General features: G+C 44.1%; 1 protein-coding gene across 3 annotated transcripts in view; it reads right to left on the bottom strand.

Annotated features, from left to right (window-relative positions):
• adat1 (adenosine deaminase tRNA specific 1) overlaps positions 1-20,168 on the bottom strand; it is a 196,257-nt gene that overhangs the window by 64,781 nt on the left and 111,308 nt on the right. Inside the window, exon 1 of one of the 3 annotated variants that reach the window (XM_077515464.1) lies at positions 19-112. The exons of the other annotated variants lie outside the window; for them this stretch is intronic. Coding sequence (XP_077371590.1) covers positions 19-92 — 74 coding nt within the window. The 5' untranslated portion in view covers positions 93-112. Of the gene's footprint in view, positions 1-18; positions 113-20,168 lie in introns of those variants that run through there. 3 annotated transcript variants of the gene reach the window in all.

Here is a 20,168-nt window from a genome sequence, read left to right as displayed (position 1 = left end):
ATTCACAACAAGCCTCACCCTCTGAAACACTGTAAAGGATTCAGAGCGAAAAGTCTGGACGAGCGCAAACAAATCCTCTGAGAATATAACATTTGTTTCCGCTGCTGCGACTCCACTGGTCATCTCGCCAAGAACTGTACAGCAGAAATCACATGCATAGAGTGTGGCTGTAACAATCACATTCCTGCCCTCCACTCAGGTCCATCACCATGGCAGTTGGAAATGTTCCCTCCCCTCACAGAGCATGGCGGGGAGGATGTCAAAGCGGACACAGGAGAAGTCACGGACACTCAAGAAGTTAGGTCTAGGTGCACTGAGGTATGTGGAGAAGGGGTGAGCGCGAAGGAATGTTAAAAAATAATACTAGTGAACGTGTACCCAGCTGGTCACAAACAAAGAGAATGTATGCCATTCTAGATGAGCAGAGCAACCGCTCACTCGCACGCTCTCAGTACTTTGATATGTTTCGGATTAAAGGTGTAAGCCATTCCTACACACGGAAAACTTGTGCTGGGCTGATAGGAGCAACTGGTAGATGAGCGTCTGGATTCGTCGTTGAGTCAGTCAGCGAAAAGTTAAGTTTACCCTTGCCGACACTCATCGAATGTAATGACATTCCTAAAAACCGCTCAGATAACTACTCCAGAAGTCGGTCACAATCACGCCCACCTGCAGCATGTTTGCAAAATGATCCCACCATTAGACACCAATGCAGACATACTGCTTTTGCTCGGTAGGGATGTCCTGAGAGTTCATAAACTCAGAGAACAAATAAACAGCCCAGATGATGCCCCATTCGCTCAAAGGCTCGATTTAGGATGGGTAGTCGTCGGTGATGTTTGTCTTGATGGGGCACACAAACCTTCCCATGTTAACAGTTACAAAACCTTCATCTTGGAAAATGGTCGCGCAAGCCGTCTTGACCCATGTGAAAAACAAATCAAAGTCAAAGAGACATTATGCGGATTGCCCGAACACCGTCACAGCCCAGAGCATGCAAGCAACTATATACCAGTAAATGACATGGACGACCTAGGACAGCAGATTTATGCACGCACACCCAATGACAAAAATCTTGCACCTTGTACTAATGGACTCAGTGTTTTAACAGGACGAAACAAATAGCTGGGTTGCTCCCTTGCCGTTTCGCTCGCCACGGCAACGGCTGCCTAATAACAGACAAATGGCTTATGATCGACTCATGTCACTCAAGCGCACTCTTGAAAAGCGACTTCAAATGAAGACACACTTTCTTGAATTTATGGAAAATATGTTCAATAAAGGACGTGCAGACGTTGCACCACCTCTTGCCCAGAACCAAGAGTGTTGGTATCTGCCTTTATTTGGAGTATATCACCCAAGAAAGCCTAATAAAATACGAGTGGTTTTCGACTCCAGCGCCACTTACAACGGACTCTCTCTCAACGATGTCTTGCTGACAGGCCCTAACCTCAACAATAGCCTCGTTGGGGTGCTCATGAGATTCTGGCAGGAGCAAGTGGCAATAACCGCCGACATTGAACACGTTTCATTGTTTTGTAGTCAACGAGAAACACAGAGACTTTCTCCGCTTCCTTTGGCACAAAGACAATAACATGGCCAATGAAGTCATTGAGTATCGCATATGCGTGCACATCTTTGGAAACAGTCCCTCACCCGCCGTTGCTATTTACGGCTTGAGAAGGGCCGCAACAGACAAAGAAACGCACTTCGGCAGCGAGGTGTGCAGGTTCATTGAACGTGATTTCTACGTCGACGACGCTCTCAAATCATTCGCCACAGAAGAGGAGGCAATAAAAATCCTAAAACGTGCACAAAACGCTCTTTCATGCTCTAACCTCAGATTGCACAAAATCACCTCTAATCGGCCAGCAGTTCTCAAGGCCTTTCCCTCGGATGATCTTGCCAAAGATATCGAAAATCTGGATATTTGCAGTCAAGAGCCTCCGATACAACCCAGCTTAGGTTTGTCATGGAACATTGCCGCAGATACGTTCATGTTCCGGATCACTGACGACCAAAAGCCTTTCACACGCAGAGGTGTCCTGTCTACGATTATTAGTCTCTACGATCCACTTGGATTCATTGCTCCTATCACAATACAAGGTCGATTGATCCTTAGGGAGCTGAACAGATTAACGGGCGAAAAATGTGACTGGGACACACCTCTCCCGGAAAACATGAGTGCAAAATGGACTAAATGGAGGGACTCTCTTCAAGAATTGGAAACTCTTCAAATACCACAAACCTATACTTCTCTCTCTACAACACACGCTCAAAAGAAGCTCTTTCTTGTTGTGTTTGCTGATGCATCAGTAAATGCCATTGCCGCCGTTGCCTACATAAAAGTATCAACAGCAGATCACTCGGAAGTTGGGTTTGTTTATGGAAAATCAAAGTTAGCACCCCAAGTGCTCACCATTCCAAGACTTGAGTTATACGCCGCAGTGCTAGCTGTCGAGGTTGCAAAATTGATTATAACATAAATGGACATTACGTTTGACAACATCGAGTACTACACCGACAGTAGAGTTGTACTAGGTTACATATACAACAAGTCTCGCAGATTCTATGTGTATGTTCATAATCGAGTCCAGCACATCCTTCAGTCAGCAAACTCTAACCAGTGGAAGTATGTCCCTTCCGAACTGAACCCGGCTGACCATGGGTCCCGGTCTGTACCAGCAGCACTACTGAGCAACACCACATGGTTAGTAGGACCAACTTTCCTCACTAACTCCACCTCCCGGATTTGGACCCCAGTTACATTTGACCTCATTGACCCTGTTCGGGATTGTGAGGTATGTCCAGCAGTGGCGACAAATGTAAGAAAAAATAAGTGCTAAATGCTTTGAGCGATTCTCTAAGTACCGTCTTGTCATCAGAGCAATAGCTTTCTTGATTCATATTGCCTGCATCTTTACTCACTCCAACAAAAATCCCAGCTTTCATGGTTGGCACATTTGTCAACCTTGAGAAGATGACCTCTTACAGTGGCATGAAAAAGTATCTGAACCTTTTGGAATTTCTCACATTTCTGCCTAAAATCACCATCAAACGTGATCTGATCTTTGTCAAAATCACACAGATGAAACAACAGTGTCTGCTTTAACTAAAACCACCCAAACATTTACAGGTTTTCATATTTTAACAAGGATAGCATGCAAACAATGACAGAAGGGGGAGGAATAAGTAATTGAACCCTCTGCCTAAGGATACTTAAAGAGCAATTGAAACCAATTTTTACCAAACAATTTAAGTCAGGTGTGTGCCCAATCACTGATGAGTGGCTTAAAGCTGCCCTGCCCACTATAAAACACACACCTGGTTAGAATTGTCTTGATGAGAAGCATTGTCTGATGTGCACCATGACTCGCTCAAAAGAGCTGTCGGAAGACCTGCTATCAAGAATTGTTGGTTTGTATAAAACTGGCAAAGGATACAAAACCATCTCTAAAAGTCTGGATGTTCATCAATCAACAGTCAGCGAAGTTGTGTACAAATGGAGAGAGTTTGGCACTGTTACTTCTCTCCCAAGGAGTGGCCGCCCACCAAAGATGACGCCAAGAGTTCAGCGCAGACCACTCAAAGAGGTAAAAAATAACCCTAGAGTGTCTGCTAAAGACTTACAGAGATCACTGGCACAGTCCAATATCTCTGTGCATGCATCAACTATATGTAAAACATTGGCCAAGAATGGTGTTCATGGGAGGACTCCACGGAGGAAGCCACTGCTGTCTAAAAAAAACATTGTGGCTCGTTTAATGTTCGCAAAAAGGCACTTGGGCACTCTACAGAAGTTTTGGCAAAATATTTTGTGGACTGATGAAGCCAAAGTTGAATTGTTTGGGAGGAACACACAACGTCATGTGTGGAGGAAAAATGGAACAGCTCACCAACATCAACACCTCATCCCCACCGTGAAGCATGGTGGAGGGTGCATCATGGTTTGGGGCTGTTTTGCTTCCTCAGGGCCTGGACAACTTGCAATCATTCATGGAAAAATGAATTCAAAAGTTTATCAGGATGTTTTGCAGGAAAACCTGAGGCCGTCTGTCAGACAGTTGAAGCTAAAAAGAGGATGGATGCTGCAACAAGACAATGATCCAAAACAGAAGCAAATCGACTTCAAAATGGTTTCAGAAGAACAAAATACACGTTCTGGAGTGGCCAAGTCAAAGTCCAGACTTGAACCCCATTGAGATGCTGTGGCATGACCTCAAGACAGCGATTCATGCCAGACATCCCAGGAATCTGACTGAACTACAGCAGTTTTGTAAAGAAGAATGGGCCAAGATCAGTCCTGATCGATGTGCCAGACTGATCTGCAGCTACAGGAAGCGTCCGGTTGAAGTTATTGCTGCCAAAGGGGGGCCACAAAATATTAAATGTGATGGTTCAGTTACTTATTCTTCCCCCCTTCTGTCATTGTTTGCATGCTATCCTTGTTAAAATATGAAAACCTGTAAATGTTTGGGTGGTTTTAGTTAAAGCAGACACTTGTTTCATCTGTGTGATTTTGACAAAGATCAGATCACGTTTGATGGTGATTTTAGGCAGAAATGTGAGAAATTCCAAAAGGTTCAGATACTTTTTCATGCCACTGTAAAAGCTAAAGTGTGCATCATAAAGAGTGTGCAAAGTGAGTTCTACCAAGAGGAAATTGAATGCATACAGAGTAAGTGCAAGATTCCTCCTTCAAGTACTCTTTGGAAATTGCATCCTGTGCTCGACGACAATGGACTCTTAAAGAGTTGGAGGCCGAATCACACAATCTGAGCTAGGCATTGACATCACAAACCCTCTCATCATTCCTTCTCGACACCACCTTGCAACTGTTGAATTGAGTGGGATCGAGTGGGTCAGATGTGGTGCCATATCATGTAATATTAGATAACGAATTATGGACTGAACTCAATTCTAGAATTAGAGATCAATTGGTGTCCATAAGATCGAGGAATTGGTGTCTATAGGGCTGATATAATTTAACTTTGGCCTCTGAGGGTAGTTCCTCAAAGCAACCACCAGATGCCGCCAAACCTAAGCAACCAGAGCCGCCTGCTTAGCAAGGATCGGTCATCCTTTATGACATTATACCTTATACAAATTAAATTGGATGTAAATAACAGGTATCCTGAACTAAGTAATAATACACACACACAATCTTTATTCGACAATTGTTATCCTGAATTATGGATCAATGCTTACAGCACATTGAAGCCACTATGAAGCTTTGCTGTCTTTTCTTTTAATTACGAGCGATAATGTCTGTTAATCGCTTATAAGATTGCTGTAACTGCATTGAGTGTAAAGATTACCTGTATGCAAATGTTTTCTCCTGACATTGTCATACTAGATGTGTAACATGAAATAGAATCAGCCTGTTAAGATTCCCTGAGAGAATTTGGGATTTAACATGTCATGTATATACATGTTATTCATGCTTGCTTAGTTAGGTTTAGAACATTATCATACATTATGTTGATTTGATGTGTGTGACTATCAAATAAGAGCCAAGACCGTTGAATTGTAACTGAGACTTTAGCAGCACGATGAATTTCCTGTTTGAAAAACAGGAACCGGTTGCTAAGCTACGCAAGCCACAGAGCGCAACCTGGTGCAACAGTTTCCTGTGTGCGCTGATGCAAAGATTGAGCTCCAATGTTGCGCGCCTGTCACTCAACTGTGTGAAGACTGTGAACAAGTCCTAACTCGTCTCGGCGCATTGAGATGTGAAGAGACTACAAGAGACTGGAAATCCCCCAAGACGCGCGGAAGGACACGTTCACCAAGAGGAAACAGTGACACGCAACCAAGGTTATAAAAGATCGTCCACTGTGAGGATCGGGGCTCTTCGACTTCTCCCTGCGATGAACCTGTATGGAGTGTGTCATTGGAGGACTGTTCAGCGGCGTGGTAGGACTTAGGTTTATTCGAAGGACCTTTGGCTGTTAGTCACGACCGGGACTTTTCTCACCAAATTGGGTAAAGTAAAATGCTTTTATTAAATAAGATGTTTAGCAGGAAGTTATGAACGGTTAATCGCGTGTAGGGACGGAGCCATTTAACACACTCCCATATCTTTAAATTAAATTTTAGCCAAAAACGTCTTATTTTAAATTCAGGTCTTGAGCTCTTTTGAGAAGTGATCAATCTTACAAGGCTCTTATCAAAGGTTTAAATATTTATGTTTGACTTCCCTTTTCCTATTTTATTCTGTATTTTATTAATATTAATTTTTATAGTATTTGTGATTTTTGTGATTTATAATTGTGTCCCGCGTCTGGCGGGAGTTTATTAAAGGATTTGAAAACTGTTTTATATTCATATTATTATTTGAAATAAAATAATTGAAAGACAATTTTTGATTTAATTATTTTATTTGTTTCTTTCGGTTTTATTCTATTTTGTTTGGACATTTTATAAGTCCGGGGTCCTTTTATGAGACCTAATAAAAGGATTTAAAAACCGATTGTGAATTATTTTGTTTATTTGTTTTATTTGTTTATTTCTATTTTTGTTTTATTTCTTTTGGACATTTTATAAGTCTAGGTCGTTTTATAAGACCGTTGTAATATAAATATTGGTTTATTTGTTTATTTGTTTATTTTCATTTTGTTTTATTCCTTTCGGACGTTTAATAAGTCCAGGTCGTTTTATAAGACCCTATTAGTTTTCTTCGAGACGGACAGCAGCAACGGACGTCTGGAAAGAGGTAAGTGCATTCTAATAACATCTAATGAATGTCTCCATTTGTATTAATAAAGTCAAATACTCCTGCTTGATATGAAACAAGTCCGTATGATCCTAACAAGGATTATTAAATGACTAGGTCAATAACAAATGCAAACAACTAAGAGAAGTGGAGCTGCCAAGTAAGTGAGGTGTTCAGTCTATTATTCCTGGGTTCTGTGTGGTTGCTCATTCAGGATTGATAGGTGGATGAAAACGGATTGGCCTCATGATAAGAAGACAGTGAACAAACCTAGGTGAGTCCACTTTGATATATCGGCTTAACTAATTCCCGTCCCCTCACGCTGACGCCTTAGAGCCGGTGAGGGAAAAGGGGAATTACTGACCCTTTGATTGGAGAGTCGATCAGGACATATTTCCCGATTTAAGTCCTGCGGGTAAGCGGAAGTTGACATGTGGCGCCCAACGTGGGGCTCGATTGACTCATTTTTGTCAAAATCGGGGTCGATCGAAGCCCAAACAGGAACCCGAGTGAGCGCGGCTCTGAGTGGTGGGCACGCTGCTTAGAGCTGAGGGCGATCTCGCTGATAAATTGTCATGTCAGACGACCCTGAGCTAACACAAAACTAGTCTCTTTGATGAAAATGTTTCATGGGAAAGAACTGCTTTAATGGTGAAAATCTAGTGTGATTTTTGAATTGAAGTTGATTGTACTATTTTGTGTTAAAGGAACGGCGACTGGCCCCCCCAGGAGACTTACACTCAAACAGAGGCTGAGTGTGAGAGAGCCATTTAAAGTGAATGGGCTTTTACAGCGACCTGCTGCTTTGGTCGGCTGTGAAGGTACTGATAGTGTACCTGGTAGAGCGCGCTGCGCCGCGCATTCCTGAGGGAGGGGCTGAGTCAAGGGGTGGTTCAAGCCCGCCCACGGAGAGGAGGAGGGCTTGAACAGTTAGAGTTAATGGTGGAGAGCTGCTCGGGGAGAAGGAGTCTCCTTTAGTAGTGTGATGATAAACTATGGTCTACGGTATTTAGGCCTTCCATATTGGGTGCGGTTGCCCATGTTAGTGGCTTGTCATTATAGATACCCATTTATAGCAAATCTACCATATTCTTTGCTTGGTTATTGCGGGGTGCCCGAGAATATTTATGGTCCCTTTTCTTTGATAGCGGACCCATTGACCGAGGCTGCCGCCGCTACAGGCATAACCCTGATCCCCCATCCCCTGCCTTTCCTCCTTGTATTTTTGCGAAAATTTTAAGTTTTCGGTTCTGACAGGAGTGTCCATTGGCACAAGAAGAAAGTCGTCGAGAACCAAGGAGAAAAGGTAGGAGTTTCCACTAGGCTAATGTTCTAGTGGAAGAAGCCTTTTTCGGTTCTGACAGGAGTGTCCATTGGCACAAGAAGAAAGTCGTCAAGAACCAAGGAGAAAAGGTAGGAGTTTCCACTAGACTAATATTCTAGTGGAAGCAGCCTTTTTCGGTTTTGACAGGAGTGTCCATTGGCACAAGAAGATAGCCAGATCCCGGAAAAGGGAAGCGGAGAGGATTACAACCGATTTGGAAGGACAGTACACCCCACCGTTTAAGAGAGGACATCCGCCTACGAGTTAAGGTAGGAAACCCGAACGCGGTAGTCCCGATAGAAGTAGAGGCAACGTACACGGGTACGGAGCTGAGTAACCAGGAGCTATAGTACGTCCCTGAAACCCAAAGCGCACGGGTAGGCTTCGGAAATAGATAGCTCCACTCCTACAATAAGAAAGCAAAGCGGGCTATAAAACACGCTAGTGAAGTAATGGAAAAATTGACGGGGAAAAATGGAGGGGAAAAGCCCCCCAGCCCTACGGAGAGGGGAGCAGGATTAAGGCCTGAATTCCGTCCTCTAAAACAAGTGGATATACCGGTAGTGGTTATGCTACTGGGTGAAGGTGTAGATCGATGGCCACCAGGGGCCAGAAGGCACCTGGAGATAAACAACCCTTCGATCCGTCCGACAGACCTCCCAGTCGAGGTGGAAAGGGCGGTGAAGGAAACGGGAATGTTCGTGAGCGAATTTCCCGAGATAATGGGCATAGCAACAGTAGTGGTAAACCACCCCCAAGAGGGATGCACCTCTGGGACGGTGGGCCTTTGGGTCCACTGGTGGTCTGTGTTGTTGGATGTGTATAATGTGATGGAAGTGGTTAGTACCGGAGTCCAGTGGGACCCGACGATAAGATCCCTTGCCGAGAAAATGCACATAAGGGTGGAATTGGCAAATCCCAAGGGGACTGAAGCTTTAAGCCTCAACCTTTGGGAACAACCGGAGTTGAAAGAGCTCCAGATGGCGAGGCAGCGGTTTGCTGAAGCCGCAAGTGAAGAGGGCTTTTATGATACGGGCTCATGTGTCCCAGGAGGACGCAGGAGCATCGGAAAATGAAAGCTCAGGAATAACGGTGAGAATGACTCCCCTGATAAGAACGGCGGCCCTGGGCGGGCTGCCGGAGGAAACTAAAAAGGTTTCAATCGGGAATGGAGTGGTATTGTGTCACTATGTGGGGAGCCCCTGGCAAATACAAGGGGATGCTATAGTGATAATTACAGATAGATCACTAAAACCACATAGTAAAGCGCTTAGGAACATTTTAAGGCAGGAAGCAGGACAAGAATATGAATCAGAAGTTAAACAGGAATTACAGAAAAATTATCAGCGGCCAATAATAGCGGCAAAAACTAGTGGCGGGAACACTCCCTATGGCATGATAATTCACGTGCCAGGGACGGAGTGGAACCCTAAAAGCGAGCAGTCACAATATGCGGACGAAATGGCAAAAGCATTGGAGAGAGGGGTTGACAAAGCGCTAGGTGAAGGAGCGGAGAGAGTAGTGATAGATGTAAATTGGATTAAAACTGGGAAAATGCAGTGGCAACAGGCTGAGTCCATAGCTGTGGCGGCCTTCACCTTAAGAGCTAAGACTCCCGTGACAACACCATCGGGAGTAGAATTTGTGGTAGCAATATCAAAAAAGCAGAGAGAGGAGCGGGTTAAATCAGTGACAGATGAAATTTTAACCCGCACTAGGCAGATGGATCGTGAACGACGCCAGCTCCAGCAATCGATAACCGGAGAACTCAGGGACTCGCCCCAGTCACCATCCCCAGTTAAAACAACTCCCGTGCCTTCCACGGTAAGTGGAGGGATGTCAGGAGCTGCCCGGGTGGTAGAGGATGAAGAGCGAGCGGGACCGAGCAGACAAACCCCGAAGGGGAAAAACAAAGCCCCAAGGGGAACGGTGACCTTTAGCCCCGTCACGTCTACCCCTGGAACAGCACGGGACCCCTTTCCGGGACGACCCCCCATGACGCCAGTGCCCCTGCCAGAAGATGGGAGCGAAGAGGAGGACGGTGGAGAGCAAGCTCCTGTTCCGACCGCGATTGGCGCTAACCCCGCTGAGGAAGACCGAGACTCAACCTCGTCAGAAGATGACCCGGCCAACCCTGGCCAGAACCCGAAAATAGTTACAAGACCAGTGAATAGAAGAAAGAAAAATCCTCAACCTACGTTTGATGTGTACCGGTCCTCAGAAAGGATAGCTAGGGATGTTAGCCTGGGATGGATCGAGACAAAGGATGGGCGAAAAGCGTACATACCCGAGGCAGGGCAGGTAAATCGCCCCTATCCACCTGCCTGGCTCAGTAAGCTGGATAGTAAAATGCCTCTAGCTATGCGAATAACTTATCGCGAGGCTGTTAACCTTTTACAGGCCCCGCCATACACCACATTACTTGCTCACCAAGACCTGACTAAGAATTTCAGGGATGGTTACGTGGCGGTGGCACATGATTTTATGTTAAGACGGCTCAAGAAAGCAATAAATGATAAAGCAAAATGTGAGTTGAGAGCCGACGATGGCCTGAATTCAGATTCAGATAATGATGGAGCAGCGGTTACTTTAACGGTACCAGCTGCCCCAAGAGCCTCCTTGAACCAGCAGTCCCAATATATGACACAACTGGGATTAACTACAATAGTACCGAATCCAATAAATCAGCCACACGACATAGAGGGTGATGTGCAGCAGTTTAAGACCTTAAAGGAGTTGGTTCGCCAAAAAGGTAGGCTAGAATCAGCTAAAGAGTATTTAGTTGAGACATGGCCCATGATTAGGGACGCGCCAGGAGGAGATGGCGCGAAGAAGCTATGGCTTCAATACATCATCGCTAGCCCCGTCGGACCAAACGAAACACCACAACAGGTCTACGAAAGATGGGTGGATGGCGAAGATGAAGATGAAGATGCCCATGTTAACAGGGCTAGAGAGCAACTCAAAAGGGACGTTTCACTGCTAAACGTGTGGCACAAAATTAAAGAAGTTATATCGCCAAATAGGTATATCAAAGTGCTGCGGATGATTGTTAAGGACAAAGGGAACGAAGCTGTCTTTGTGAAAATGGCTCCAAATAGCACGACGCTGAAAATTGAAGCCTCCGTTAAGAAGTGGGATCGCCTGAATAAGCATAACGCTGAGAAGAGGAGAACCGGACCAATCGCTAGTCGCACCCGAGGGAACGAACAGCAAGTCCAGCAGGGAGCTCAGCGACCAGTTCAGACTGTCCCCTATGTGAGACCTCAGCAACAGAGAATGAGTGGAAATCAGAGACCGGCCACTCAGCCAGGACAGCAGACGAGGCCCCAACCAAGACAACAGCCAGCAGCGCGAAGACCAGGTCCGGCATACATGCCCAAAGAAGAATTTGACAAGCTGAACCCAGAAGAAAGGAAGGCCTTCCTCGAGGCTCGCAAGGCTGCAGCCTCCGGGGGGCCTGGCAAATAATGGAGACAAAGGCACGGGTCACCCTGGAAGGGGTTTACAGAATAGGGGATAACCTATATGCTAAGGTGGAGGGAGTGCCCTATTTAGTAGACACAGGGGCCGAGGTGTCCATGACCCGTAAAGCCTTAAAACAAATTGGACACCTGCAAGTAATGGTAGCTGATGGTTCAATAGCCAAAATGCCGGTAGGAATGTGGAAGGGAATTGTGTGGGTATTGGGACCGCACAATTTGTTGACACTAAAAGATGCAGAAGAAATGAAAAAGCCCAAAAATCAAAAGCAAGTTGCAAAAAAGAGATGGGAAAAACTAAAATCAAAATTAGTGAAAGTAGGCCCTACAAAAATAATACCTGATCAAGAATGGTATAAGTCAGTAGATGTACCAGCCGTAAAAGCCCAACAAATCCAAGACAGTGTATTGACATTGGAAGGGAAAAAGAAATTAGGTGAAATTTTAGACAAGGCCGCTATCGCACATTTTAAAAATGATTGCGGTGATTTAGGAGCAAAATATATGCATACTATAAGTGGGGGAGTACATCCGCCCGTAAGGCAATATCCCCTCAACCCCGGAGCAGTTGCCGAAATGGAGGTAATTGTAAAAGAATTATTAGCACTTGGTATTATTCGTGAAGAGCTAAACCCAATTACCAATAGCCCAATTCAAGCTGTTAAAAAACCTGAAGCGGTAGGAGGGGGTTGGAGGCCGGTCATTAACTTTAAAGCTCTAAACCGCCGTACGGTAGCTAACCGAGCGAGCCTCATAAACCCCCAGGCGTCTTTAAAAACATTAAGAGTAAAAAAGTATAAATCATGTATTGACCTTGCAAATGGATTCTTTTCCCTGAGAATTGCCAAAGCATCACAAGGGAAAACAGCGTTTACGCATAAGGGAAAAGCATACGTTTGGCAGCGCTTGCCGCAGGGATATAAAAATTCTCCGAACGTATTTCAATCAGCTGTCTTGCATGTTTTGGAAGGTCTCCCAGTCACAGTATACATTGATGATGTGTTCATTGCTAGTGACACGGAGGAGGAACATTTGGAAACTTTGCAGGCCGTAATCGAGCGAGTGACGGCGGCAGGATTGAAGCTAAATCTTAAGAAGTGTCAGCTTGCCAGATTTCAGGTAGATTACCTGGGATTCCAAGTGTCTGAAGTCTTGGGGCTGTCGCAAGCGTATCGGGAAAAAATAGAACAAATTTTGCCGCCAACGTCCGAGAACGAGCTGCAGAAAGTATTAGGATTGTGTAATTATGTTCGAGATCATGTTCCGTATTATCAGAAATTTGCGAGACCCCTTTACGCCCGATTGCGTAAAAATCCTAACGAAAAGAAAACAAAAGATTGGCCGTGGTCGGCTAAAGACCAAGAAAATTTAGAAGGGCTCAAAAACGCAGTAAAAAATGCTATACGCCTTGAGCCGAGAAGTTTGGAGGTTAGGTTAGTTGCCGAGATTCAATGTGATGAAGATAATGCAATGGTAAGTGTTAGTAATGAAGGTGCCGGCTTGGTAACATTGTGGACTTATACTATAAATAATGTTGAGAAGAAGTTTCCCCAGGAAGAGAGAGAATTAGCGGTTCTTGCTAAATATTGGGGAACATTAAAAGACTTAGCGCAGGGACAAGGCATAAAGGTTGTTACGCAGAGTCAAGTACATCGCTACCTGCGTAAAGACACACTAGAAAGTACTAAAGCGACTAATGTGAGATGGGGGAGGTGGGAAGATATCCTGCTAGACCCCGATTTAGAGATAGGACCAGCAAAATCCATATCTAAAAAACAGGCGAAAACTGTAAATGGTGAGGAGAAATCATATGAATGGGTTTTATACACAGATGGTTCTAAAAAGGGTGAAGACCAGAATGCCCACTGGGGCTTCATCCTGAAACACAATGGTAAAGAGGTATGCCGCCGAAAGGGTCAGACTCCTGGTAGTGCCCAAGCAGGAGAGGCTACAGCGGTGTTAGAAGGATTGTTAGAGGCCATAAGATTACACGTGAGTCGAGTAAGACTTATAACCGATAGTCACTATTGTGCTCAGGCGCTCAAAGAGGACTTATCCATTTGGGAAGAAAATGGGTTTGAAGGAGCGAGGAGTAAAGAAATTGCTCATGCTGAGTTGTGGAAGAAAATAGCCGAGTTAAGGTTGAATATGACTATCGATGTTGTTCACCAGAAAGCCCACGTCAAGGAGGGGGCTCACTGGAGAGGAAATGATGAAATAGATAAATACGTCCAAGAGAGAAGATTGGTAATTGTAGGAGCAGAAAAATGGGGCAATACTCCTAAAGGAGGAAAAGTGGTCCCAAATGAGTTTGTGTGTGAGGTGACTAAGGCCGTACATGAAGCGCTAGGCCATGGAGGTGCCTTGCCCACAAAAAGGGAGCTGGAAAAACTGGAACTTTGGATCCCAGAAAAGAAAATCCGTTCAGTTATACGAAATTGCGAGTTGTGTAATAAGTATAATGCAGGACGCCGAGGACAGCGAGTGGACGGATTGACGATTAAAAGCACTGTTCCATGGGCATCAGTTTGCATGGACGTAGCAGGCCCCATGGGAGTAAGCGGCACTAAAGGTGAGAAATATCTTATTGTGCTTGTTGATTCGATGTCAGGACATTTTGGTTTAAAAGCTGTACGTAATGCGAATGCTAATAGCGTGCTGAAAACGCTAGAAGAGGGTTGTATGTGGTTAGGCATACCGAGAGAGTTAAGAACTGACAATGGAACTCATTTCAAAAACGCTACAATAGACAGGTGGTGTCAAAAGTGGGGAATAATAAGAACCTATTCACCGCCTTATACTCCTCAAGCTAACGGCGTGGCTGAAAGGACCATTGGTCTAGTTAAAAGTTGGCTTGGGAAAAATGCTAATGGAAAAGAATGGAGTGAGAAATTGGTGGAGTTGGTCAAGGATTTGAATGGGAGGAGCAGAGCAGATAGACCCTCCCCTTCAGAGGAATTGAACCAGCGCCCCTTTGTCGCACTTGAGGTAGGACGGATGCAAAGCACACAACACCCTCAAAAGGGAAAGTGTCCATTTCAGGTAGGACAGAGAGTGTGGATAAAATCTCATAGTCCTTCTGATAGTCAGGCAGTGAAAGCGAAATATGACCAATTTGACATTGTTGAAGAAGTTTTAGACAGAAATACAGTGCGACTGAAGAAGAAGGGAGTCCAAGGGGTAGAGCAGCTAAAACCGATACCAGTTAATTCAGCCTGAAGTTAAGGAGTAAGACAAATAATTAAAAATGGAACCAGTCCCTCCGGACTTTGTCAGGCTCGTTATGATGAAGGGAGCTGTCATCGTGCGGAGGACGGAGAAGGTGATAATGGTCGGTAAGGCATTTAATCTTTGGACGAATGCAGTGAGAGGATATATTAGTAATAGAGTGGAAGATTTCAGTTGGCAACCGGCTGTCTCGACCTGTGTAATTTGCAGTGGAAACGAGGAGTCGAGGAGACAGTGGAATATAGCCAATAAGTATTGGGTAGATGGCTTTATGCCGGACCTGAGTAAAATAGGCCCGGCTAAGGTGCTTGAAATACAGGTGTGTGGATACTGTAGAATAAAAAGCCTACCTAGGATAAAAGCGTATGCTCAGTGGGACTTAGCCCCGCAAGAGAATACCGAGGCACAGCATTGTGAATGTTTGTGGGACGGGGAGAGCATACAGTATTGCCTACATTGTAGGATGAGAATGGGAAAAGGTTCACTAGTTAGAGCAGGAGAGGCCGAGGGATGGCAGTTAACTAGAGCAGAAACCCCGGTAAGGTCACTAAGTTCCGAGTTGCTGACCTATTGGCCAATGGAAGTGAACGAGAGGACTCGCGACCCGGGGTTCCAGGCACTGCTTTACAACAACTGGCCACCGCATGGAGGTAAGTATGGCTTGGATCCAGTAATTGTTGGCTCGGAAGCGGTGCCGACTTTAGTTCACGTTGAACCTGTGTTTAGTGGGGGGGAACCAAGAACCCCCTGGCCCACGCTAATCAATGTTGCTTTGGCTCGAGGGGACATTTCAATGGAAACATTGCCGGATGTCCCGCAAGAGAAAGCAGTGAATATTAGCGCTATGGAAGGTAGTCATATAGTAAAAGGGACTACATTGGATAGAATGGAATATAAAGCTAAAACAGTAGTAGTAAAAATGAGTCCAGCGATGCCGCGACGATGGGTTTTGGGGGACCCGATATATTGGTTGAAAGTAAAAGTAATGATGGCTATGAAACCCTACGAGGGAATATACTCGTTAGGGGTGGCAGTGTCGATGAGTACAGAGGAGGAAGCCAAACGGTTACACCCCAACTGTACTTTTTATGGAGAATACTTTGGTACTAGGCCGACAAGAAGGCATAGTAGTGAGAGTGGAGATGAAGGAGTAAAGCCTAAGGGTAATGAGAAGTTGTTGGCATTGGCTCAGGTGGCCACAAGAGAGCTGGAATATCGTTATGTGAGTTCATTAGAAGAGGATGAATACCAGGCACCCAGGTCGAAAGAAAACTTTGACCTCAGGGGTCGCCCGAAGAAGAGAGGGGGGCAAGGATGTCCCTACCCGGGTTGTACCGGTGATGGAAACTTGTCAGGCTACCGCAAAAGGCATTGGTCTTTGCGTGGGTGCCCTAAATTTTATGAGGCAAACCCATGGCGGTATGGTGAAAAGCCTAAGTGGAGAAAATTGGGAGAAATGTGTAGAAAAGCGCCCCATTCTGTTCTCCCTCAAAAGGAGCAAACAGAAAAGGGGGTGGTACCGGAAACTCCCGCCGCAGGGTCGAAGGCGATGTGGAGGGAGAAGCTAGAGATGAGTGAGGACCCCTCCTCTAATGAGGAGGAGCCAGAAGGAAAAGGGTACGAAGGTGAGGCGAGCGAAGATAGTGAGGCTGATGTGGTAAAGGAGCACAAGGCCCTTAAGGTAGTCCTGTCACGCTTTTGGAACAGGCACCAGGACCCACAGCCCTCCACATCCGCTGAAAAGTAGCAACAAGAAGGAGATGGAAGACGAGATTGCTGAGCTAAAAACTCGAGTAGCTAGGTTGGAGGCAACTAAAGCAGTGGTAGAGAATATCTTAAGAGCATTAATACCGGCTCTACACATTCTCTTCCAAGATCTTGGTCATTTTAGGCCATATTGGGTGTCTTTAGTTCAACAATTTCATGAGGAAGCCCCAGGGCAAAAAGAAATGAGGGAAATAATTAGGAAATTGGAAAAAAGAATCGAGGAAGCTGAGGCCAAAGTACAGAGGTCCAACCAGACCCCCGTGAATTTCGAACAACAGGAGTTACCAGGACCCTCAACGGCCCTGTTGTTTGACTACCAAGACTTTCAACGGAATCAAATGCAAGAAAGCATCCGCGTCTGGCGGGAGTTTATTAAAGGATTTGAAAACTGTTTTATATTCATATTATTATTTGAAATAAAATAATTGAAAGACAATTTTTGATTTAATTATTTTATTTGTTTCTTTCGGTTTTATTCTATTTTGTTTGGACATTTTATAAGTCCGGGGTCCTTTTATGAGACCTAATAAAAGGATTTAAAAACCGATTGTGAATTATTTTGTTTATTTGTTTTATTTGTTTATTTCTATTTTTGTTTTATTTCTTTTGGACATTTTATAAGTCTAGGTCGTTTTATAAGACCGTTGTAATATAAATATTGGTTTATTTGTTTATTTGTTTATTTTCATTTTGTTTTATTCCTTTCGGACGTTTAATAAGTCCAGGTCGTTTTATAAGACCCTATTAGTTTTCTTCGAGACGGACAGCAGCAACGGACGTCTGGAAAGAGGTAAGTGCATTCTAATAACATCTAATGAATGTCTCCATTTGTATTAATAAAGTCAAATACTCCTGCTTGATATGAAACAAGTCCGTATGATCCTAACAAGGATTATTAAATGACTAGGTCAATAACAAATGCAAACAACTAAGAGAAGTGGAGCTGCCAAGTAAGTGAGGTGTTCAGTCTATTATTCCTGGGTTCTGTGTGGTTGCTCATTCAGGATTGATAGGTGGATGAAAACGGATTGGCCTCATGATAAGAAGACAGTGAACAAACCTAGGTGAGTCCACTTTGATATATCGGCTTAACTAATTCCCGTCCCCTCACGCTGACGCCTTAGAGCCGGTGAGGGAAAAGGGGAATTACTGACCCTTTGATTGGAGAGTCGATCAGGACATATTTCCCGATTTAAGTCCTGCGGGTAAGCGGAAGTTGACATGTGGCGCCCAACATGTCAACTTCCGCTTACCCGCAGGACTTAAATCGGGAAATATGTCCTGATCGACTCTCCAATCAAAGGGTCAGTAATTCCCCTTTTCCCTCACCGGCTCTAAGGCGTCAGCGTGAGGGGACGGGAATTAGTTAAGCCGATATATCAAAGTGGACTCACCTAGGTTTGTTCACTGTCTTCTTATCATGAGGCCAATCCGTTTTCATCCACCTATCAATCCTGAATGAGCAACCACACAGAACCCAGGAATAATAGACTGAACACCTCACTTACTTGGCAGCTCCACTTCTCTTAGTTGTTTGCATTTGTTATTGACCTAGTCATTTAATAATCCTTGTTAGGATCATACGGACTTGTTTCATATCAAGCAGGAGTATTTGACTTTATTAATACAAATGGAGACATTCATTAGATGTTATTAGAATGCACTTACCTCTTTCCAGACGTCCGTTGCTGCTGTCCGTCTCGAAGAAAACTAATAGGGTCTTATAAAACGACCTGGACTTATTAAACGTCCGAAAGGAATAAAACAAAATGAAAATAAACAAATAAACAAATAAACCAATATTTATATTACAACGGTCTTATAAAACGACCTAGACTTATAAAATGTCCAAAAGAAATAAAACAAAAATAGAAATAAACAAATAAAACAAATAAACAAAATAATTCACAATCGGTTTTTAAATCCTTTTATTAGGTCTCATAAAAGGACCCCGGACTTATAAAATGTCCAAACAAAATAGAATAAAACCGAAAGAAACAAATAAAATAATTAAATCAAAAATTGTCTTTCAATTATTTTATTTCAAATAATAATATGAATATAAAACAGTTTTCAAATCCTTTAATAAACTCCCGCCAGACGCGGGACACAATTATAAATCACAAAAATCACAAATACTATAAAAATTAATATTAATAAAATACAGAATAAAATAGGAAAAGGGAAGTCAAACATAAATATTTAAACCTTTGATAAGAGCCTTGTAAGATTGATCACTTCTCAAAAGAGCTCAAGACCTGAATTTAAAATAAGACGTTTTTGGCTAAAATTTAATTTAAAGATATGGGAGTGTGTTAAATGGCTCCGTCCCTACACGCGATTAACCGTTCATAACTTCCTGCTAAACATCTTATTTAATAAAAGCATTTTACTTTACCCAATTTGGTGAGAAAAGTCCCGGTCGCGACTAACAGCCAAAGGTCCTTCGAATAAACCTAAGTCCTACCACGCCGCTGAACAGTCCTCCAATGACACACTCCATACAGGTTCATCGCAGGGAGAAGTCGAAGAGCGAAGTATGATGAAGATAAGTAGTTAAAATGATTAAGAGGTACGGGGTAAATTGGGTAATAATAAAATTAGAAACCCCCTCTTGATTAAAATTAAAATGAATTTGGCTCAGTGGAGCGTAGAAACAATTTAAATAGAAATAAGATAACTGTGTAATGAAGGCCAACCCCCAAAAGGAAAAAGGGAGGAGCCGATGAGATTAGAACTTAGTAGTCCACAAAAGATAGGACCAACAGAAGGGAGCATGAAACGTAGCTACGAAGAAGCGATGGAGGAAGATCAGGACTTTGGCGACAGCGGTGGCAGATTAGTAATACCTGGAAGACTTTGTTCGGCCAAGGACAGGGAACGTCTCGAGCGCCAAGGATGGAGTCCTCCAGGATATGAAACCCCGATGTATGATCTGCCCCGACCTGCGACTCTAAACTTGCCTCACCCCCTGATTTTAGAGGTAGGAGAAGGACCGCATGTCTACCCCGGTGGAGGAACGATTACACGCCAACCAAAGCGCCAAATGCTAGACAACCACTATGATACTCCAGCACATGAAGACCCATTGGACACCGTTCCTGAACAACCTGAAGCTGACAGAGTTTACATGAACGTTCCGGTCATCCATCGAAGACAACGCTGGGTGTATGGAAGGGTTTGGCTGGCCACCATACTTTGCTTAATAGTAATAATATTGATTTATTGTTTGTTGGGGCTGCGAGCGCAGAGAAGGCGAAGGTTCAGCTTCGACAGCATGGCTCCGATTAATCCCATCGACTTGGTCGACATACGGTATGGCAACACTAAAATAGCCAACCAAACGTGCTGGAAAGTAGAGGTGTTGCATGTTAGTGAGGAATGGAAGAGGACGGTAGGACCGAAGAGGGAAGCCTGCGGTGCCGGAGCGGATACTCCTTGTGAGAGGCAATGGAGGGAGGAGAGAACCACCCTAGTGAATTCCTACCTTCGCAACAAATCCAATCAAACATATAATGAATCGGTGAAGATTTTGAAAAGGAGCACCACGTACCCAGTAAAATCAAAGAGTAAGTGTAAAGTTCGAGTAGTTTACCGGATTAGTAGCACAGCAAACAACTCCATGGTTAATGTTACTTTGTTATGCTTGGAA

This window comes from Festucalex cinctus, chromosome 3, assembly GCF_051991245.1.
Source record: "Festucalex cinctus isolate MCC-2025b chromosome 3, RoL_Fcin_1.0, whole genome shotgun sequence".
Classification (NCBI taxonomy): domain Eukaryota; kingdom Metazoa; phylum Chordata; class Actinopteri; order Syngnathiformes; family Syngnathidae; genus Festucalex; species Festucalex cinctus.
Note: the sequence above shows the minus strand (reverse complement) of the source record. Positions and strands in the feature narration are given on the sequence as shown.